Source organism: Triticum aestivum, chromosome 7B, assembly GCF_018294505.1.
Source record: "Triticum aestivum cultivar Chinese Spring chromosome 7B, IWGSC CS RefSeq v2.1, whole genome shotgun sequence".
Lineage (NCBI taxonomy): Eukaryota > Viridiplantae > Streptophyta > Magnoliopsida > Poales > Poaceae > Triticum > Triticum aestivum.
Window position 1 is genome coordinate 727,311,215 of NC_057813.1, and position 23,719 is coordinate 727,334,933.

Consider the following 23,719-nt stretch of genomic DNA (forward strand, 5'->3'; position numbering starts at 1 on the left):
ATGTCTGCGACTGAATGCCCTATCTCCAGTAACAATTGAGCTAATTAAGGAGAGTGGTGATCGTGGGAAGAGACATGATCCTGCTGAGATCGTACGTATTGTCACCTTAGGCACTCAAACTTGTAGCTAGTTACCATTAAAATCTGTGTATTTCTTCTGTACAAAATGCAAATGGCCATTTTAGATACAGAAATGCCTATTTATATTGGCAAATATATGGTACACTTTGGTTTGCATTGGACTAACAGACGTCTCGCTTTTATTTACCACTAGAAATCGATTGCTTCGGTTCAACATGGTGACACAGGCATGCTCACTAACTATTTTTGCCAGCATACAGTTTATTTCATTATTATATATAAATATAATGCAATGATATGCTAATAATATGATCACCCTGCCACAGTTTCTGCTGTTAAATTTATCGAACGGAAGCATTGGTTTATTGCTGGGTCGGTGGATGGTTTCATCTATGTGTATAACTACAAAAATGGCATACAGAGAATCGCGGGTTTCCATGGTGAGGGAAACGGCTGCGGTATCATCTCACTGGCTGTTCATGCAACCCAGCCATATGTGTTGTCATCATGTGGTCTTTTTTTTTTTTGAACGTCAGTACAGACACAAGCGCTCATATACACGCGCATACACTCACCCCTATGAATGCACACACGCACATCCTACCCCTATGAGCATCTTCGAGAGACTGAGCCGGCATATCATTTTGAGATTTACGAAGCCACCGTAGGCGCCTCGTCGTCGACGGGAATGTCTCCTCTCACTGAAAGCGCATTGCCGAAAATCCTGAAATAAATCCAGGAATAATGCGAGCACCAGAATTTGAACCCTGGTGGGTTGGGGATACCACTGTCCACCTAACCATCTTAACCACAGGTTAGTTCGCGTTGTCATCATGTGGTCAGTATACAGCTTTGGGACTGGGACAAGGGCTGGGAGTGCATACGAAATTTTGAGGAGTCCCATGGTGCAAGTCAACTAAAATTTAACCCAAACGACCCCAACAGTTTTGCTAGTGCAGTATTTGATTACTGGTTCTCATGATGAAACTGCCAGGGTCTGCTCTTTCAAGAAAAAAATTAATGTGCTAATAAAGTGCATGTATATTTGCTAATAATGCACTTTTTCTGAAATTAGGTTTGGAACCTGCAGACGAGAGAGATTATCTATAAACTTGGAGGTTTCATGTCTTCGGTTACTTGTGTGATTTCACATCCCAATATTCCACTATTTATTACAGGTACAACAGAGGGCGCTATTCATTTGCATAGCGCAACAGATTTCAGGTAATCATTACTAGAGTATGTCCTTATGAACACACACACACACACACACACACACACACCTTCGGTCTTGCCACTCCTAACATTTCTGTGTGCTAAATGTGTACAAGAGATGTCTCGTTTTGCATCAGCTTACGAAGGTTACATAAATAATTTTTATATTTATGGGGAAATTAGTAAGCGCCTTCATATTCCACAGGCTTAAGAAAATCGTTGACATTAATGGTTATGGAGGTGTTCATCGTCTTGCATGGTTGATGGAGTCAGGAAGGTAATCACTATTTATGTTTTTCATTTGGTGTTTTAATGCCTAATGGGCATTCGTTCACTGCATGCCGTGCATATACAATTTTTTCTTTATTAGGTCAACTTTATGCATATATAGAGTTTTTTCTGGAGCGCTAACTAGGTCCATCTATTTTCGCCATCTATTTTCGTATGATGCCAAACATGTGAATCACGTATTCTTTATCTATCAGGATTGTGATTGGAACTTATCGGGCAGTATCTATAATGGAGATCCATGATGAATGACCAGATGCTTGCTAGGGCAGAAATGGAAGTTCCATACAAGCACCGGTTACGAAATCCATTGTTTTCGGGCCTCACACCAAAGAAGACAATTAATGGGGAAGCTTTTTTTTTAACTTGGCTCGCATGTACGCCTCGAATGTGGTTTTGCTATGTTGCCACTTCTTTTGAACACATTTGATTTGTTTGCCAACTGATTTGGATAATCCGCTGCGATTTTACATGGGATTTATCACTAGATTAAACTATTTGGCACACATTCATCGATCATGTCAATGTTTGGTATTTTTGCTACTTTTCACACCATGTAGTACTGTAGGGAAAAGTAGCAAAACATGAATCGTCCATGGACAGTTGAACATGAACATGAACTGACTAAAAACTGAATCCCCCCCCCCCCCCCCCCCCCCCCCCCCACTCCCTTCTATAGTAGTAAAACATGAACAGTTGGCCTGTGGTCAAATTAGTTAATGTCAACAACAAAAAACTGCATAGAAGAGTAGGAAGCATCAGGTGCTTGTGCTTGGTGCATGCTTGAACTTTTTGAGAGGTCTCGGAGTGCATCACTGTGGCAAGAAGGTTGGACGTGTGGTAGCGTTTGGTTGAGTTCCTGCAGCTTTATGTGGCCAGTATGGACCTTTTTATTGTTTCGAAAAATTGTAATTTTAGTGACCCCTTTGAAATATTTGTTTGTGACTTCCTTGCTCATCTCTTGGTTTATACTCTATAGGCTAGTTTTTTGTTTTGGCGAGAAGGATCAGATCAATATAAAGATTCACCGGAAGTACAGAACACATCAAACATAAAAAAATTAAATCGAGGTCCATGGACCACCGAACAACCACTGCCGCCGTCAGAACGAGTCGTCGAAGCGCTGTTGTCGCCGCTCCTATACCGTAGCCGGCCTGACCTTGTCGATGATGGCCAGAAGTCTTTGTGCCCGTGCCGCTAAGGACTAGTGCCCTGGAGCCGCAGTCGTCGTCGTTGAATCCTTGAATCGATCAGAAGAACCTGACACCAAATATCGCCGTTGCGCACGCACAATGAGAAATCCTAACCTGGCCAGCCTGAGGAGCTGGCAGGAATCTACGTCGAAGCTCTATCTAATCCGTCACAACGAACAAATTTGAGGAGGATCAGAGCCCAAAAGATTGACTCGAAGAAGAAGCGCCGTCATCCGTTTAAACGCCGCCCCTACAATGAAAAAAACAATACCTATCTACGGTCTGAGGCACTAGAACCCCCTCCCCGCCGCCGGCCGCCGAAGCGGGGGTCGGGCGGGGGGGGGGGGGGCAAATCCATGGGCTCACCAGTGAAGAACAAGGGGAGGCAAATTTTCCCTACCCGCCTTGCGAGAGGGAAAGAAAAGCTATTGTTGCCTGCAGGAAGTGCGAGTTGACAGGTAATAGTACTCAGCTGCATACATTGCTTCATCACATTCTTTTTTTTTGAGCATCAGTACAGACACAAGCGCTCATATACACGCGCATACACTCACCCCTATGAACGCACACACGCACACCCTACCCCTATGAGCACCTCCGAGAGACTGAGCCGGCATATCATCTTGAGATTTACGAAGTCACCGTAGGCGCCCCGTCGTCGACGGGAACGTCTCCTCCCACTGAAAGCGCATCGCCGGAAATCCTGAAATAAATCCAGGAATAATGCGAGCACCAGGATTTGAACCCTGGTGGGTTGGGGATACCACTGTCCATCTAACCAACTCAACCACAGGTTGATTCGCGCTTCATCACATTCTTGTAATCTAATTGCGTGTACTAGATACCCCTGGTCCCAAAATAAGTGTCTCAACTTTGTAGTAACTTTAAAGTTTGTACAAAGTTGAAAGTTACTACAAAGTTGAGACACTTATTTTGAAACGGAGGGGGTATATTGTTTGAGCTCGAAAGCATATTGACAGTGTAAAATTTTACAAAATTCACACTGTTCAAAATCTTGAGATCGGACAGGCTTGACAACATATTCATACAGCACAAATCTTTGCACGCACCGGGGCGCATTCATCCAGTAGAAAATATACAAGGCTGAATCCAACGCTAGATTTCTCCTATTTTTTGCTTTCATCCAGTACAACATATTTATGTTTAATTCTCATATCTTGGTTTATACTCTATAGGCTAGTTTTTTTTCTGGCTAGAAGGATCAGATCAATATAAAGATTCACCGGAAGTACAGAACACATTAAACATAATAAAAATTAAATCGAGGTCCATGGACCACCGAACGACCACTGCCGCCGTCAGAACGAGTCGTCGAAGCGCTGTTGTTGCCGCTCCTATACCGTAGCCGATCTGACCTTTTCGATGATGGCCAGAAGTCTTTGTGCTCGTGCCGCTAAGGACCAGCGCGCGCCCTAGAGCCGCAGTCGTCGTCGTTGAATCCTTGAATCGATATGAAGAACCTGACACCAAATATCGCCATTGCGCACGCACAATAAGAAATCCTAACCTAGCGACCCCGAGGAGCTGGCAGGAATCTACGCCGGAGCTCTATCTAATCCGTCACAACGAACAAATTTGAAGAGGACCAGAGCCCAAAAGATTGACTCGAAAAAAAGCGCCGCCATCCGTCTAAATGCCGCCCCTACAAGAAAGAAAAAAACCTATCTATGGTCTGAGGCACTAGAACTCCCCTCCCCGCCGCCGCCGGCCGGAGCGGGGGTCAAGAGGGGGGGGGGGCGAATCCATGGGCTCACCTGTGAAGATCGAGGGGAGGAAACGGGTAATAGTACTCAGCTGCATACATTGCTTCATCACATTCTTGTAATATAATTGCGTCTACTAGATACCCCTGGTCACACTTATTTTGAGACGAAGGGGGTATATTGTTTGAGCTCGAAAGCATATTGACAGTGTAAAATTTTACAAAATTCGCACCGTTCAAAATCTTGAGATCGGACAGGCTTGACAACATATTCATACAACACAAATCTTTGCACGCACCTGGGCGCATTCATCCAGTACAAAATATACAAGGCTGAATCCAACGCTAGATTTCTCCTATTTTTTTGCTTGGGTTATCTCAAAAAAAAAAACTCGAGCCCTGCCATGTTTCTTTTAGGGATCCTTGCCATGTTTGTAAATTGTAATCCTTGCAGGAAAAAAAGTCAGAATCCTGTGAGGGCCGATTCGCCTTGCAGGTGTTGTCGGGCCAATTTCACCCCACGTGCTTAACACACCGAGCCCATTGCCCTGCTCTGCTCTCGTGCTACCCCGAGGCGTCGCTTCCTTTTCATCCTCATCCCCCAATCCGACGCCGGCGACGGCGGAGGGGAGCAATGCGGTGCGACCTCGCCGTGTGTATGTGTCCCTCCGCCAAGCGTGCGACACCGGCGTCGGGCGCACGCGACCGCGAGCTTCTCCGGCGGCAGGTAGCGCCCTGTTCTCTGCCCCGTCGCCTTGGCATTTTCCAGATTTGTATACTACTTTAATTGCTCTGCCGTGTATTAAATCAAACCCAAATCCAAATGTGAAGTCTTCTCTGTTTGGTTTTCTTGATCCCTACAGATTTTCCAGGTTAGTGCTTCAGCCCTGATACAGACCTTGTGTTTTGAGTCTACTTTTGACTAGCAGAATATGAGTTATATGTCCTAAAAATTATACAATTGGATTCAGATTCGATTTTTTTTCAATCGAACTTTTATGACATAGAACTCATATTTTATCAGTCAAATTCATTGTCAAAATTAGGCTCAAATTCATATTTTATTTTTGTAGAGAGGGAGTGAATTTATCCTGAATTCTATGTCGCCACTTACAGAACTGAAAATCAGATGAAGTACCACCTGTTATTCCCTCGGCGCACGGAAAAGCGACGTCGAGGAAAGGATCTGGGGAGAACAGTCAAGCGAGAGGATAAACGAGAGAAATGAGTGGATGGGAGGGATGGCTCCTGTATATCTATGTGGACCGCTCAATTTGGTTCACATGGTTTGGATGCATGCACCTGGATTTCTGGTTTCGAGCCAAATTAACCAGACCCAGTCATATTTCTGTGGAACAGCTGCTAGGTTGACCCAGACCCAGCGTCTTCTTGCCCCTCTGGCGTGCCCACTTGGATGCTAATTTTCTGAGAAATTTCCTACACATCTTCCAGGTTAGTGCTTCAACTCTCAGTGGGATAGATGCTTTCACATGGAACCATGAACCTTATTTTAGTAGTCCTCTCTTCGACCTGGACGCTATGCTTCAGTTCCTCTGTTTCCAGTAGCCACTTTTCACTAAGCGCTGCATCCCTGCATACCCTCCAGGTTGGTGGTTCAGCTCTTTTTTTTTCCTTCCATATGATCCAAAATGAACAGACTTCCACTATTATGATAAGTATGGAGCAAAGTATCTACTCCCTTCGTCCTATAATATAAGAACATTTTCTACACTAGTATAGTGTTAAAAATATTTTTATATTATGGGACGGATGGAGTAGCATCTAGTGCAAAAGAAAAGCCAAAGGAATCAGAGTATACGGAGCTCTTGGTGGAACGATGAACCTAGAGCTGATAAAAGAGCTGTATAGATTAAGCTATTATAAATACTCCCTCTACAAACAAATATAAAAGCATTTAGATCATTACTTTAGTTATCTAAACGCTCTTATATTTCTTTATGCAGGGAGTACTAGAGAGTAAATTATTTTTCATAAGATTGCATTGCTGTTTCTGCTCGTCCATGATAGGTCTTCCAGCGATTTGCAGTCATCAAACGTGACAGCTGTCCCGATTTCTTGCTGTCTGTAGTAGCGTAGTACTCTACTGATCTCTCACATATGTCCAACAGCAAGCCGGCTGGCGGCGGTGGGGCGCTTCTTGACCCTTCCACCTCTCTCCTGAAGCTCATATCTTGTGCAACCCACATCAGTGACCCGCAGTGGCGCCCAAGTCTCACCCTTTCCTGTTGGCGCAAAACCCTAGCTCTAGCTCTCCTCTCTCTCTCACTGAGCTCTCTCTCACCCGACGTCATGGCGCGAACCAACGAAAGAGAGGAAGAAGATCAGAAGAGTGGTGGACACATGAGCTTTTCCGGCGCACAAACGCCTCCTTCACTACAGGAATAATGTAATTTGCCGTCTGTGGATTACAGACGGCAAAGGCCTAAAAACAGACGGCAAAGATTTTGCCGTCAGTCAGCAGACGGCAAAGTCAGACGGCAAAGATAAGTCGGCAAAGAGTTCTTTGCCGTCAGCATTTCATCGGGCAGACGGCAAAATCTTTGCCGTCAGCAAAACTCCAGCTTTGCCGTCAACCAAATAATAGCATACGGCAAAGAAAGGCAGCTTTGCGTCAGCCAGACTCTTTCTTTGCCGTCTGCCTCATACACACCAGACGGCAAAGAAAATTATTTCATTTAAAAATAATGAACCACCAGTGGAGGTCGTAGTTGCTCGATGGCGTACGCAAAAAAAATTACAGCGATTTCACCATCTACAGTTCAAGACAACAGAATGGATTTTACAAGACTCGAAAATTCTATTTGCACAATATATCCATCATCACAATATTTACACAGAAATACACTATTTACAATATGAAGTTCCCCATTTACATGACCAACAAATGAACGAATCAGCACACGTAAAAACTAGTACAATATTTCACAAAAAAGGACGCACTGGCCCTTGCCAGCGGTTAGATCCGAGCGTGAGCGTCGAGCTCGAGGCGGCGGATGGTGGTCTTGAGCGGATTTTATCATGGCAGAGGGGCGGATGGAGGGCGGGGGAGACGGAAGGAGAAAGGGGTGCTGCAGGGTAGCTCCGGCGAGCTCTTGACGAAGCTGCGGCGCGATGATTGACGAGCAGAGGAGCTCGAGATCAAGAGGATGCATGGGGTCGCGGTCAGGGAGGAGGATCCCGTGGCGGGGCGGAGAAGGAGGATCCCGCGACGGCCTCCTACTCGCACGACGGCGAGCTCTTGCGGCGCGGGCGGATCGAAGGGCGGCGGCAGTTGACGAGCAGAGGAGATCGGGATGGGGAGGAGGCGTGGGGTCGCGGGCAGGGAGGAAGAGGAGGACCCCGCGGCGAGGAGGAGGATGCTGCGGTGGCCTCCTGCTCCGGCGGCTGCTCTGGGGGTGAGGAAGACGGGGCCGGCGACGGGAGACGGGTCCGGCAGCGTGCGGCTGCTCCGGGGCCGAGGGAGACGGGGCCGGCGACGTGAGATGGGGCCGGCAGTGTGCAGCTGCTCCGGGGGCGAGGGAGATGAGGCCGGCGTCGCGCATCTGCTCGTGGGCGACAGGCGATGGGGCCGGGACTGGGCGTGCAGGCTTCTGCTCGGGAGAGGTGAGACGAGGGAGCTCTCGGGGAACGGGGGAAGGAGAGATAGAGGAGACGAGTGCGTGGGTGGGGCGGGTCGTGCACGTGGGTGGGGCCGGTACTGGTGGGTACCTGGCACATGACTCGTGGGTGGGTGTGCGGCTAGGTCCGATGGATGCGGTCGAATTGGATCTGCGTTTTAGATCTTGCCACGTCATACATCCGCGTGATCGATCCGCGTGGTGTGTTTTCTCTTTGCCGTCTGTTAATAAAAATACAGACGGCAAACAACAAACTTTGCCATCTGCCTATAACAGACGACAAAGAACTTTGCCGTCTGTTATATAGTAGGCAGACGACAAAGTTTATTGTTTGCTGTCTGTATTTTTTTTGAAAGACGGCAAAGCCTATTTTGCCGTCAGTCTTTCTTTGCCGTCTGCAGCTAACGGCAAAATTGGTCTTTGTCGTCTGGCCCGAGAAAAAGTTGACGGCAAAGCCTCCTCCGGACGGCAAATTACCTGTTTCCCGTAGTGTTTCCTTTCCTCGAGCACGAACTCGACAGTGTCCATCTGTTACAACGCCACCATGCGGCTTTATACCCCGAGCCAGTGAACTGGGCGCACTCACGCCTCCACTCGCCCGCGATCTTTCCCACGTCCTGCATGCTCTGGCCCGTGCCCACACGCGCGCTTCTCGCGGTGAGCATCAACAGAACCTGCCCGATCGCCCCGCGTGGCTCGCCAACGATCAACACACACACTCACACCTACGGTGTTCCAGCACACAGACACGCCCATGCACACCACACGCACGCACACACTCGACCCGCCGTGGACCCGATGCGCCCAGCACGCCTAGCGCGCCCATACACGCGCCCAACGTGACAAGCTCGTCGCCACGGCTTATTACACACAACACTTCCCAGGTGACTTTGCCAAGTCCAAGCACTGCTATAGTTATCTTCTAGTTACGGGCTTGTAGACCATTTGTTTCGGAACTCAGACCAGAAACGACCTTGCCATAGCCCGTACAAGACTTTGTGTAACTTCAGTACCTCGTGCTCTTCTGCTTGATGTATCCCGGTGACTGGTTCACATATAAACCTCTCCTTCTAACTCTCCGATCAGAAACCCGGTTTCCTCGCCGCCGCCGCCGGCTCCCCCGCACGGAGCCGATGCCACGACCGGAGCCTGACATTGTCGCTACCCCTCCCACACTTCCCTACCCCTCCCCCCTCCCCTCCCTTCCTCGTACCACCGCGTCACCTCCCCGAGCGAGGCGACAGGGGGCCTCTTCCCCGCTTCTCTCCAGCTCTCGTCCATCGCCCCTGCCCCATCCCGCCGCCATTGAGCGCCGCTGGGCCTCGGCCGCATGGTGCTGGCGGCGGCGGGCCTGCCTTTCCCGGTGTGCGGCACCCCCTTCTCGGACGGTGGTGGCTAGTGGCGGCGCTCAGCTGCGGGCATCAATGCGGCCCGTCAGTGGTGGTGGTGCCACGGGCCCAGTGGCTCTCGACGCGACAGTGCGGCCGTTGGCCGTGGGGCGGCGCGATGGCGATGTTGCTGGCGGGGCCCACCCAGCCCAGATCTGGGCGCATTTGGGCCCCATCTGGGTTGGGGCGGGTCGGTGGCTCGGTGTTCGGCGGCAACATTCCCTGGTGGTGGCGTGGTGGCGGCGGTCTTGGGCGGTGAGGACTTCGTTGGTCGGCGAGCTGTAGTGTGGTAACAGGTCTGTCCGAGTCCAAGTGGGCCCGTCCGTGCCGTCGAGGCCCGACAAGTCCTCGTCACAGCGTTCGGCTGGCTCCGCTGCGGCGGTGGAGGCTATCCCCTCCCTCGGGCCGTGTTGTGGTCGCTCCCGTGGCCGGTGTCTCCTCTCCCTCTCCAGGTCTCGTGTTGACAGCTCCATTGAGGCGGTGAGGGCTGACCGGTAGTCGTGGTGGCACAAGTTGGTGGATAGATGAGGGGGGGTGCATTTCGAAATGCCTGGGGTGGTGGTGGTGGTTGTGGGTCGGGAGAAACCCCTGTCGGCCTGGCCGCACCGATGCTATGACACCTGTGGGCGCCGTCGGACCTTCCTGAGGGGCATCGGGTATACCCCTTCCCCACTATCCCTCGCGTACCAGGGGAAACCCTAGAACTTGTTCAGGCAACAGCGGCGGCATCGTCGCATTCCTTCTTGAAGGTGTTGCTTGGGGTGCGGTGCTTCAGGATGCTGGGAACGTGGTGGTACTTCATCAGAGGGTGCAGCGGTTGCCGGTCTTCCTTTCTTCGTTGATCTGCCGGTGTCGGCATTTATTTCTCTTTCTTCTTATTATTTTTCTTTTAGGCTTATCTGTGCTGCAGCCCCAGGGAGCTGGATGTATCGGCGAAACCATTTATCGTTAAAAGTTATAATCCATGATCAGAAGTTCTAATTTAATAGTCGTGTCCATGTATAAATTTATATTGTAATCTTCAGTTCATTTTGGTTCTAGTTCATTAATTATTTCTCTTTTTCTGTTCTCAGCCCTTCTGTTTGAATCCTGCACTAACCTATTGCCGTCTCAGTTCGACAAACGGATTCTTTTTGCATCCGGCAGCGACTGCAGGTAGTGCTCCATTTCCTCCCCACACCACACCCCCCTCCATCCCCACCACCATATATGCACAAACGGGACACAACCACACATGCGGTCTTCCACACAAATGCCCTCTCATATAGTTCCTTGTTTAGACAGAAATGGCGAGTGCACATGGTGAATTGGAGAAGAAGCTACAGGATCCAAATGCACCACCAATGTTTCTTCCACTTGATTTTTTGCAAGATATCACATGTGACTTCTCCACAGAGTCGAAACTTGGCGAAGGCGGGTATGGAATAGTTTACAAGGTATGACCTCTTTTAATTCACTTGTCAATTGTTGCCAGCAGTACATAGTCAAAGATACATGTACGTGCTATGAAAAGACATATTTAACTTACAACACAGGGAGTTCTCCGGACTGGGAAAATCATCGCTGTCAAGAAGCTGTTTGAAATGCGATTAAAAGAGGAGACGTTTCAGAATGAGGTCAGTTATCTTATGGGGATCAAACACCAAAACATAGTGCAGCTTAAAGGTTACTGCGCTGAGTCAAGATGGGAAGCAATTGAGAGACCAAGTGGAAGTGGGAAGCATGTTTTTGCTGAAATTCCAAAAAGGTTGCTCTGCTTCGAGTACATATCCAACAAAAGCCTCAAGAAACATATTTCTGGTATGGTTAGGGAACATTACACTCTATTTTTCATTATGAAGTTTACTTCGTTCGAACACAGATTAAAAGTGTATTGTGTCGGCTATGCTTTGGAAAAAAAATTCTGTTAGCTTCTGGTCTAAGAATGGTTCCACACACAAAGATGTTACTGCTACGGTGCGCGTAGACACACGTGTGTGCAAAGACATGTAGTGAGACGAATAGCTAGATTGAAGAAACTAGGTTCCCCACCCCCCCCCCCCCCCCCAACCCTTTTTTTACAGAAAACTATATAGGAATCTTTTTTATAGGAAGTAACAAAGCACTCATTATGAATTTGGAGAGTACTTAAACTTAGGTGGTGCTGACGCATGCCACATGCCTCCCAAAAATGCAAGTCATTACAGTACCACAAGTGTAATTAATTGCTCAATAGGTTTAAAGTTCTTTTCTTTTCTTTGTCTATTTCTACAGATGAATCTTTGGGCCTTGAGTGGAATATGAGATACGACATAATCAAGGGGATTTGCAGTGGCATGCATTTCCTTCATGATGAATGCCATATCGTTCATCTGGACCTAAAGCCAGAAAATATATTGATAGACTCTACCATGACAGCAAAAATCGCGGATTTTGGTTTATCAAGGATCTTTGGAGAGCAAGAATCACAAATTATCACGGATAATCGTGCTGGAACATGGTTAGCTACGGGTCTTGCACCTATGATTTTTTTCCCCTTCCCTCAGCTACTTTACATCTCTTTGTTTATGTTTGCACTTCTTACTGTATATACTGTTGCAGTGGATATATGGCGCCAGAATACTTAATCCGAGGTGTAGTGTCAAACAAGGCAGATATCTTCAGTATGGGTGTCATAGTTATAGAGATAATTACAGGTCATAGGGACTATCCAGATTTCCAGCAAGATAATCCCCACAGTGCTGCAGCATCACTCCAGCAATTCACAGAAAAAGTAAGTCAGAATTAATCTACATTTGCATGTAGACCATCCTTGAGCTAATTATTGCAAATGCATAGGTGCACCTTAGCTGGAGGAACAAACTCATGTCCACACCAGACTATAAATCAACAGAAACATCTGTCCGACAAGTAAGACAATGTATTGGTATAGCGCTTGAATGTGTGCACCCTAGCATGGAGAAAAGACCTACTGCAAAGGATATACTCGAAATGCTTAATGGATTAGACAAGGTACGATTACATACTTACATATCGTCAATATATCATGTCATAGCTCACGGTTTAAATGTCTATGAAGGAACATAATATGCCAAAATAACACTCCTCCGTCCCAAAATAAATGTTGTTGATTTAGTACAACTTTGTACTAAGTGTTGATTTAGTATAACTTTGTACTAAATCAGCAACACTTAATTTGGGACGAAAGGAGTATTAATATCATGGTTCTCATTTAGCACCATAAAATTATTTACACTACAAAAATCATGTGATACGTAAACCCAACTGTCTTATGCTTCTTATCCTTTTTATTATATGAAAGTGAAGTCCAAGATTTATGAAACAATAATCAGTAAAGAGAAACTTAGTTCTGTGAGTCTTAAATTTATTAATTCAATTTTTTAACTAGCTGTGTACTTTGGTGTGTATATATGTATAATGTGTGAGGCAGATGGTGGCAGACTACGAGCCGCTGTCGGACATGCAGTGCAAGGACATGCTGCAGGCCCTGAACACTACTGTGAGTAACGATCTCACATCCCAGAACCGGAGTATAACTAACGACATGTTAAACAAAGAGACAGATAGTAAAGTGGTGGCCAATGCGAAATCGGTGGAGGGTTTGTTACACACACCTTTGCCAGAATCAAACAAAATAAATGAGATGGTGAAGTGGTGGGCAGCGAAGGCATCCTGTAAGCCACAACCAACAAGGGACACAACCATTGTGGTAAGCTTACTGACCCTCGCAAAGAAAAGGTCACTGACAATGAAATCTGACTTGCAAACCTTTGTCCACTTAACCAGTCTACGACAATGGAACTTTTTCTGCATTTTACTACAACCAGATAATTGAAAAACTGAGTTATTCTTTCTAAATGATTAAAGATTTGGACTGGATAATCAAGAAAGACTAAATGGTACCATGTTTTTCGAAAAGGAGGATAACCCCCTGCCTCTGCATCGAGCGATGCAAACAGTTATCTTCATTAAATTATTCAACAAGGCCTTACACAATGAATACATGAACTAACCCAAAGCCACCTTCCTTGCGAAAAACTATCACCCTACCTACAAGGTTGATGATGTATCCTGACCTCGCACTAGTACACACCATAAAGTCTGGTGGCCTCACCAAGCTGCCCGTCAGCTTGCAAAGAGCATCAAACGGTGAAGCAGACTCTCAGCGTGCACTGCATGCGCACGCTATAGAATCTGCCGCCGCCATCTTCCACCATCTCGTTTTCCTGATTAATAAATGCATTGACCTTGACAGACCCTTCTGTCGTCGATGCCACCACGACGCCAAGTATCTCGACCATCTTGCACGCGTCCATGAATATGCGTCCATTGCCGAGACTCCGCATCCCCATGCCATTGAGACTCACCATTGTCAATGTAGTAGATCCCACGCCGCTCCACGTTCTTGAACCCCACCTATTATCACTGGTCCCATCCCGTCCGTCCGCAGTTCCTCTAGCTGAGCACCCGAACACCCCAGGTGGCACCTCCAAGAAGGGAACGCCACACATGATATCGTCGTCGCCCAATCCGATGGGTTTCTAGATCTTCATACGGGCATGGGGTCGAGGTGGAGGGGAAGGACCTCGATGACACCTGCAAGGAGGAAATCTACGATCTTGGTCGTCGCAAGCCAGGACGAGCGAGCTGACACAAGTTTCCTTCGGTCCCATGCCACCTCCACCAGCACCCGCCAGCACATTCCATCAAACGAGACTGCAGACCACCTAGTGCAGTAGGAGAGACGATGCATAGGGGAGAGGATCTAGCCTTCAGATCTAGTGGAGGGCCGCCGAGATCCAGAGCCACCAGCCACACCACCACTACACAGATCCACAGGCAACCGCCACGCTACCCTCGCAGCCGCCGCAACCATGCCTCTTCGAAGAAGCTCTGGGGACGCTAACCCGGTTTTTGAGCTTCGCCGAACGTGTGTCGTCTAGGGCCGCACACCATGCTAGGATGGAGGTCCCGTCAATGGGAGAGGAAGAAAGCCCGCCACCGCCATCTACCGAGCCAGCTTTGCCCGTCAGCTTCCTCCGGCAGCAGCGGGGTGGATGGAGGAGAGGAGACTCATGTCAGCGGCTAGGGATTCACCCGTGCAGGCGCCTCGAGTTAAATAATAATAGAATATTATTGGAATGAAATAAAAAAAGAATGAGAGGTAGAAATAAAAAAAAGAATGAGAGGTACAATGCAAGTAAATAGAAGAACCGAGCACATGCATGAATCAGCAGATGAGAACAGGTCTTTAGGTTGTCGGAGAACAGATTAGAATACTGAATACATGTTGTGGAAATGAACAGATGGAACCAATGGAAGATAAATATATCCGCTGATTGCTTCTCTTCGTTTTTTTTCTTTCCTGATCTGATGAGTAAGGTAGCAATCACATTTGGGTTCATATTTTTTGACGTAATCTTGCTTCAACAACGAGTTGACATCCGCTGATTAATTCCCTTTGTTTCTCTTGCAATTTCATGCACTACCATCAATGCAGCAGGCAATCCCTACTTTAACACAGGTACGGACTTTTGTTCTCTCACTCAACTGATCCTCTAACGTTAATTTGGTATCTAAAATGCTGACCAGAATTTTGTCTTTTCAGATCATATCTAGGGAGGTCCCTAAAGAGCGCATGATTTCACTAGACATAAATCAGACAGAGTCATGGTGCGTGCCTAGCATATAGTTTGGGCATTATAATATTCAACCTTTTAACATTAGTTGTCTAAGGAATCTTTATTTCTAAGTCAACCGAATTTCACATGATGAAACCAAGACTTGCACGAAAACTTATTTGTAACTTTGTAGAAATGTGCGCCTATCAAATTGCATATTTGTAGAACTTTGTGGCTATCATTTTTTGCAATATGAATAAAAAAAATCAAGATTGTCAACTAACTAAAAGAATTTCTTTCTCAACTTAGAAATAGAAGATCCCTGTAATATTCAAACATCTTTCTTGACATTAATGCATTAATAGAACTTGAAGATCCTGGGTTGATTTTTTTCTCCTCATCACCCAGGATTGCAACAGGCCACGAAAATGGATATATTGATATATGTGATTATATCATGCAGGTAAATTACCGTCTTCTTATATTTACTATGAAATAATTTGGGTCATGTGCATCTTCAGATGCAGAAGTCGCAGAAGAGTTCTCTCACATTGTCTGAAGGAAAGAAAGTAAATTACTGTGTTCTGCATGTGCCAGCCTCTTCTTTTGACATGGAATGCTCGTTTTCCATTAACTTTGCGTGGCAGAATCACCGGACAGAGCACCAATTAAATCGTCTGGGGGGTTATCTAACCACACTTGTTGGTAACCCTGAGCGTCCTCTTAACCTCTGTGAGACTAATGCATGCGCTTGCTTATTACATTTGTGTGAATGGTATACAACTCGATGAACGATGCTCTCATTAGGAAATTGGTCTCACAGAATTAAGAAAGCACCCAGAGTGGCCAAGTAGTACTCACTTGAGGTGACAGCCTCTACTGATTTGTACAACCAACATTGTACTCCTAGTGAGCCGCTGCACAAACATTTGATCATTAGTATATAATAAAATATTTTGGCATTGCCGGGTACGTCATGAAATAAACTTTTACAGTGTGTACTTAACTCTATTTGAACCAATTTATTTTCTCAATACCTGCTGGTCGAAGTGTCGCGTCATTTTTTGTCCGGAAAACTATAGAGGCCCGAACAATATATTATTTTCATGCCGTGCAGTGCCTAAAATTACCTACGCTGTGCCTTAGCAGGAGTAAAGCTTCAGCCAAGATATTACAAAACTTAGTTACATTATATAACATATCTCTTTTTCTGCCTGTTTCCATAAGGGGTGATCCTTGGACCCCCATCATCCCTTTGAAAATGTACCAAACCGAAGAGGGTTACACACCCTCCTCTCCCACTCCCACTTTAAATGATGGATTAGGAACAAACCCAGGAAGAAGTATGCTTTGTAGGTGGAGACAATGTATATATGGTTGTAGCACACATCTATTAGGACCTCATTAGATTAATGCGGACATGGGTTATCCAGGCCATAAGCGGTTCTGATGGCCAATCACACATTCTGAATTACCGTGGGAAAAACGTAAAGGGCTATTACATGAAGCTTAATTTGTATTGACAAACGTATGGTGCATACTAATTTTTTTTTGCATTGGACTAACAAATAATCCATCTGTATTTACCGACAGAAATCAGTGTGTTTGGTTAAAATCGAAGATGTTGACGCCCCAGGCATGCTCTCTACCATTTTCTAGCATAAGTTACTTCCATCATATATACACTGATATGCTAATAAGATTATCCTTCTTGCTGCAGTTGATAATATTAAATTTATTGAAAGAAAGCAATGGTTTATTGTTGGGTTAGGGGCTGGGAGTGGCAAAATCTATGTGTATAGCTATAAACCGGAGGTGCAGAAAATCACGAGTTTTCGTGTTAAGAGATACTTAATCGGTATCGACTCACTGGCCGTTCATCCAACCCAACCGTATGTGTTGTCATCATGTAGTGGGTACATACAACTTTGGGACTGGGATAGGAACTGGGAGTGCGTCAAAAAGTTTGAGAAACTATCGTATTTTAACATGGAATTGCAACTTGCATTTAACCCGAAGGACCCCAATGAATTTGCTAGTACTTCAAATGATATGACTGTAAAGGTTTGTATTCCTCTCCTGTCATATTTCCTCTATCCTAAATTTTGGCAAAAGGAAGATATGTGTATTTGTACTGGATGTTGATCAACTTCTATACTTTGTGTTCAGCTTTGGAATCTTGATTCACTCAAGCCTAAATATATTCTGGATGGTCATTCAGCCAAAGTGAACTGTGTTGAGTTCTTCACAACTGATGATAATAAGCAGTATTTGATTACTGGATCTAGTGACAAGTTTGCCATGGTCTGCTATTTCATTGAAACATACATTAATATAGTACTCACATATATGAATTGTTGATACTATATTTCCTTTTCAAAGCAGATATGGGACATGCAGACAAAAGCATGTGTTCAAATATTTGGAGAGTTCAAGTCGTCCGTTATTTCTGTTGTTTCCCATCCCAGTCTTCCAGTTTTAATTATAGGCACAAGAGATGGCACTATTCATTTGTGGGGCACACATTTCAGGTAATTACCTATCATGCTACTAAATGTACAACAGACGCCTAGTTCGCACCAATTTATGAGGTTTGCCTAAGCTAGTAATCTTGCAAGTGCAAGACATATCTTGACTAATATAAACCAACCAAATAGATTATGGGAACAACAAGTTTCTTCAAAACTCAGCTTAGGATAATGTACCATAAGGTGATGATGATGTAGTAACTCTTGCAATTATATAAAGCACATTCAATTTAACAGTTGAATGATGCTATGGCCATTTCCTATTTGGAACGCTGGTCACATCTAAAAAACTACAAATTGTTGCACCATTGAAAAGATAGTCTTGCAATTAAGTTGTAATCACAGAATTTTGGTACTTTGTAACAGAACTTTCACAGCAATAAAAAATTCTTAAGGTGCAAAAATGGCAGTAGATCCCCAATGATGCATCTTCCCACCATCTTAAAGCCCACACTGAAGATCAAAGCTTATGGATCAATCAGGAAAACTGCATAATAATACTTTCTTTCAGTAGAGGTTATAAACTAACAGACACCATCTCCCATATAAACCCATAAACAAACCCCAAATTGGGTTTGCACTTTTGTCGCTAAAAAAAAGCAAAGGCGGTACCAATCAATTAGTGCCTCCATTCCAAAAGTTCACAAGATACTAGAAACTATTTATTTATTTAATTGATGAAAATGCTGACGGTGCAACTTTTCATTACTGTAGCTAGGAGTGAACAGGAATGGTTTTACAAAGCACAAAATGCATAAAGCTAAACGAAAAAGACAGAAAAATAAAAGGGGAAAGGGTACAATCAATCAGGCTCCATAGGTCGTTCCAATAGGTTTTGTATACATATGTAACTTTATTTATTGGACTAAAATTTAATGACCTAGTTGTAGTTAACCAGATAAAAAAAATATCAGTGCTTACCCATTCATAGCCATGAAGTTTAACTTGTATCAAACTCATATGGTTATTTGTAAGTTGGAACTTGAAGCAATCATTAACTGTCTACTCAACCTAGAGCAATCATCTATAGTGTTTCAACAACTACTTACCTGGCACATGCTTACGTGTCAGCAGTCTACACATAGAAGCCATTGAAAAACAATAGTTACACACAGAAAAATAGATTACTTGATGCAGTTTGAGTGTGCGATCAAATAGTTGCCACAAGGGTTAGCCTGTCTGTAAATTCCAATGCGGGCAACCTGATCTAACCCATGAGCTACTCGTTGATCGCCAACACCGGACCAGACTCCTCTAGCATTGCCCTTCGCACCACCCTCGATAGCATAACCGTCGTTAGCACCCTCCCTCCATTGCTGGTGTTGTGCTTTCCAGCCATTGCAGCGCTCTTGCACATGACGGTCTCTTCCCCGAGGAATGCGGCGCCATCTTGCGGGTCCAGGACACCCCATGTAAATTCTTCCAGAACCACATCCTTGCTTCCTTCCATTCCAGAGTGTCTTTCTCCCCCTCGCCCTTGCCTTGCCGGCATGGTCTTTGCCGACTATGGATCACCCCCTTCATCTCCGCATTTTATCTGGCCATTTTATAAAACATCGTCAACTACCTGTTCCATGTAGCTCTAGAGCATCTCCTCATTTTTGTCATAGAAGAAAATGTTTTCTCTATCCTCGCACGCTAAGTTGCAACTGTGGGATAGGCACTGAAAAAATAGCGCGCTATAGCATGCTGATCAATGACTCGCTATATAAATCAATTACAATATTTCACTAATAGCACACTAATAGTAGATTTTAAGCTAGGCTTTTTTGCATGCTTCCATGAAGGAGGCCTGCATTACGGTCATGAAAATTCAAGCGCGTTTGTTTCCCTACCAAGACCCAACCACATGGTGTAAATGTTTTTGTTGGCAGTAAGGTGACCACTGGCTGGATGCACCATGCGCCCGGACTTTCGCCGTGCCGCCTCTGAACGCCTTTGGAGTGAACTCCATAATTTTCTGGAGGCCGTTGAGCCAATGGGCAAACTCAAGTGTTTAACAAAAAAATGCCACAATTCAATCAACCCTAACGATAAGCTACCACTTTATAGAAATATTCAAAATGTACCACTCTATGACTAATTTTTTGCCAAAAAACCTACCATGTCAAAAAAATGACTGATTTAGCTCATTTAAACATGTTTATAACAGGAATGGCCCACTTGTTAGGGCCGACGTGGTACCATAAGTCAACACTGTCTATTTGACCGACAAGTTGGGTGTTATGACATGTGGGACCCACATATGAGTCTATAAAATCCCCAAGTCTCCTCTTTCATCTAGCCCACCCACCTCACCATCCTTTGCCATGGCAGGCAACTACCGCCGTCGAGCGAGGGTGGGATCAACAACGACGGCCATGCGGATCCATGCACCGGCCAAGCTAGCACAATAGTTGTGTGCTAGCTTGGCCCGTTGTGGATCTTCTTTGGCTGCATGGATGGGAGGAGGCGTGATTTGTGGTGCAGCTCCCCTGCTTTGCTCCCCATGGTAAAGAGGTGACCGGCGAGCCTCAAGGTTGGAAAGAGAGGATCCATGATGGTGACCAGAGATGGGCGATGAGGAGCGGCGGAAGGGGACCAACGAGGCTGACGGGCAGATCCGGACGGGTGGCGTCCATGATGGCGGAGGCGAGGTCGCATTGGAGAAGGTGGAAGAAGAAGAGAGTGAGAGATGGGAGGGAGAAGGAAGAAGGAGGGGCACGGCAAGGAAGGATGCCTGGAGGACTTAGCATTGACCTAGATATTCCCTGTGAATTTTAGAGGAAGGAGATGAAACTGGCATGTGGGCACTACATGTTAACGGTCAAAGTAATGATGTTGACTTTTTCAGACCTGACGGGTGAGCCCAGCGTATCATAAACGGGTTTAAACGAGCCAAATCAGGCACCTTTCTGACATGATAGTTTTTTGCAAAAAAGGAAAAATAGTCATAGAGTGATAGGTTTAAAAAAAATCAAAGTGGTAGCTCATCGTTAGGGTTTATCGAATTATGGTAGTTCTTTGTTAAACAATCGGGCAAACTCAGATTCCCCAAAAGGGCAACCTCCATTTTTATATTTTTTTGTATTTGTTCTATCGAGTTGCATGTACGCTCTATTCCAACTCCCATTTGGCATAAAATAATCCAAACTTTCCACGGTTCAACATCAAACAATTCAACAATATTACAAGCCTGATTTAGCTTATTTAAACTAACAAATAATCAAAATACAAAGAATTATTAGAAAATATCAAATAATCCAAACTAACAAATACTTTGAATGCAGAACTAATCCAATGAAACAAATAGTCCAAGTTAACAAATATTCTTGAGTTAAATGATTGGGTTGTGACCTTGCAGACTTCCACTTCGTCCGGGTTCTCATTATCCATTGAGAAATCATCACCACAATCTCTTCCTCAAAGTAGACGATCATCCTCATTGGGTATCATGGACGCAGTTTTTTTATAAGATAATTATGACCCTATCTATCTCTGCATACTTTAAGTCATTATAATGGAAGAAGCTATCTCTTTAGCGTCACTACCAAGACTCCAAGAGAAACCCATAAACTCTCAGCCTTAGACACACAGTCCCTATCAAAAAAGTATAAATATTGTGGAGTCCGTCCTGAAGCGCCTCACTTGCCTAGTTGTCGTCGGCATCGTGTTGGGTTCTTACCCTGCTGCTGAAGTGAACTTCGTTAGTTGGTTGGGTAGGGGATGCCTCCAAAGGTACACGTTGCTAGCTCCTGGCCAGTCTCCTTCTGATGAGGGATGACAATCTAGATGCCCGACTGCGGTCGTTGTGACAGACGCCTGAGGTGACGAAGATGGAGAAGGTGAGGTGTGCCATATACCTGATGCGCCGGCAATGACGACAAGACACGACAAGGGAATGTTCCAGGGTGAACACCCAGTGGAGAAGAAGAGCGTCGTGGCATACAAAGGGTTGACGCCAGTCGCCTGGTGCACAGGGGAAGAGCGCTGTGGCGTGCAAAGGGTTGATGGAAGGACGCCCGTAGGCTGCATGGGTGAAGGCACCGGGAGCAGCGCCGGAGCGCCGGAAGCAGGGGGCAGCGCAGATGGGCATATAACCAGAATAAACAAAAGAAAGGAACTACTCTCAAAATTCTTTTAAAAAGATTCAAAAGTAAATAGGTTATAAGAAAATATTGAAAAGATGCTCAAATTTACACACTATGAATTGTCGCTAAGCAAAAGCGGACAGAGGAAAGACATTGGTGACACGTCCAACTCTCAGTCTTTTGTTGCTTTGCTTTTTAGAAATGATTGTGAAAAGATGCTCAAATTTGCACACTATGAATTGTCGCTAAGCAAAAGCACATATATGATTGTGACTTCTGAGGGTGGGTTTTTTCTTATGCATATTGTGCGATGATGTGACATGCTTGCATCTTGAGAGAAATAGTTAGAGAGGGCTATTTAGATATAGAAGATGTCAGAATAAATCCGAGGCCACCGTCGATCTACCGAGGATCAAGCAATCAAACAAGCACGACTCCGAGATTTGTTATCGAGGTTCACCGATATGGCTACATCCCCGGGGCATGACTACGGGTGCTCCTTCCCATGACACCGCTACAATACCGTACCCAGGTCGCCCGGGCGCCGGCACACGCCGCCAGTTCCCCCGCGTGCCCATGCTATTATGTTGGCATAGGTTACATCGTGTGTCTAGCCCGCTATATATGAGAGATCTAGGATACCAGTGTCCTACTTGGACACGACTCCGTATACTGTCTACACACCATACGACTCCAAGTTCAACTGTAACCTAACTTGTACAATAATATCCGACACAACTTTAACAGAAGATATGTAACATTCATAGAACAATTAGTAATGGACTACTTCATATACAGGTACAAGAGACAACTTACCACCGAGGGAGGTGCTAATGGTCTCACATGTTTGACGCCGCTAGGAAGGTAATCAAAACTCCCTCTGTCTACTTATACAAGGCCACTTAGTGATAATAGCTAGGGAGTATTTATCTTGTTCATGTTGGCTTTTTTGCCTGCCTAATAAAATAACATATATAATTTTCTTTTTCATTTATAGAGTTTGTTCTCGAGAGCTAAGGTAGCTCCATCCATTCTTCTTGTGTTCGAGCCATTCAATTTCTTATGATGTGAAACCTGTAAACCACATATTCTTTGCCAACCAGGGTTGTGATGGGAAACGAGTCGGCGCTATTCACGATGGAGATCCTTGACGAAGAGCCGGATGCTATTGTGGAAGCTGAAGAAGCAGTTGCTAGCTAGGGCAGCAACAGAAATCCCCTCATTTACCCTCAATATGATCTGCGGCCGTTGTGCATTTGGTTGGATACATTAGTGATATGGCACACGTTCATTAATTAATCATACTATGTATGTATCTGCTGCTACTGTACTTCCGACGCCGTGTAATGCTTCCCCACAGCAGCAGCTAGCGGCTACGCATGACCCATGCTAGTTTGCTGCTGCTTCCTTTGATTTATAATTACTAGGGCATATGCTCGTGCGTTGCAACTGGAAATGTAATTGATGTGTTTATCAAAAGATCCACTAGCATGGCATGACAACATTTTAATGTTATCACTCGACGGTGGCAGGGAAGCACACACACCAAGTTCTAGCAGACATGTATATCAGTGATATATTAAGAACCATGCTACACTACAATACTCTTTGGGTATGATCTTTATATGATAGTTCTAGTCACGTCATCCATGAATAAATCAAAGTGTAGGAAAGCCAAATTGACTAATTCCTCCATCTAATGGGCATAATTTTCAAATGGGGCATTTTTTGAAAGTCAGAGCAATTTTTGGAATTGGACGGGGCCACCAAATATCTCGCTAAAGGGCCCGTTTTAGCACTCTCACCTCCCTGGGTATTAATTCCTTTGTGTTATTATCGATGCTTGCAAATTCAATTGTCATGGTAGTCACTTTTTCTCTCTTTTATCCGCCACACAGCATTGCCAGAATCATTAGCGTAATTTATTTAGCGCGCACATCTCCTTTCTCCCCATTTTATTGGATAAGACCCACAC

At 45.3% G+C, this 23,719-nt stretch overlaps 1 protein-coding gene across 16 annotated transcripts; it reads left to right on the forward strand.

Moving 5' to 3' along the window:
• Window positions 1-5,069: 5,069 nt before the first annotated feature.
• LOC123159779 (uncharacterized) lies at window positions 5,070-23,248 on the forward strand. 16 transcript variants are annotated; one of them, XM_044577591.1, is made up of 19 exons: window positions 5,074-5,226; window positions 5,616-6,105; window positions 10,599-10,680; window positions 10,810-10,961; window positions 11,061-11,325; window positions 11,779-12,004; window positions 12,106-12,277; window positions 12,343-12,516; window positions 12,956-13,234; window positions 15,029-15,049; window positions 15,134-15,198; window positions 15,555-15,609; window positions 16,740-16,782; window positions 16,867-17,210; window positions 17,316-17,450; window positions 17,529-17,677; window positions 22,543-22,608; window positions 22,742-22,762; window positions 22,848-23,248. In XM_044577591.1, the coding sequence occupies exons 2-19, from the start codon at window positions 5,980-5,982 to the stop codon at window positions 22,942-22,944; spliced, it is 2,472 nt and encodes an 823-aa protein (XP_044433526.1). In that variant the 5' UTR covers window positions 5,074-5,226; window positions 5,616-5,979; the 3' UTR covers window positions 22,945-23,248. The 16 variants fall into 16 exon arrangements, with proteins under 16 accessions (XP_044433539.1, XP_044433526.1, XP_044433529.1 ...); XM_044577594.1 differs by having other exon boundaries at window positions 5,075-5,226; window positions 11,100-11,325; window positions 15,026-15,049; XM_044577600.1 differs by lacking the exon at window positions 5,074-5,226 and having other exon boundaries at window positions 5,670-5,951; window positions 6,048-6,105; window positions 15,026-15,049.
• Window positions 23,249-23,719: the final 471 nt, after the last annotated feature.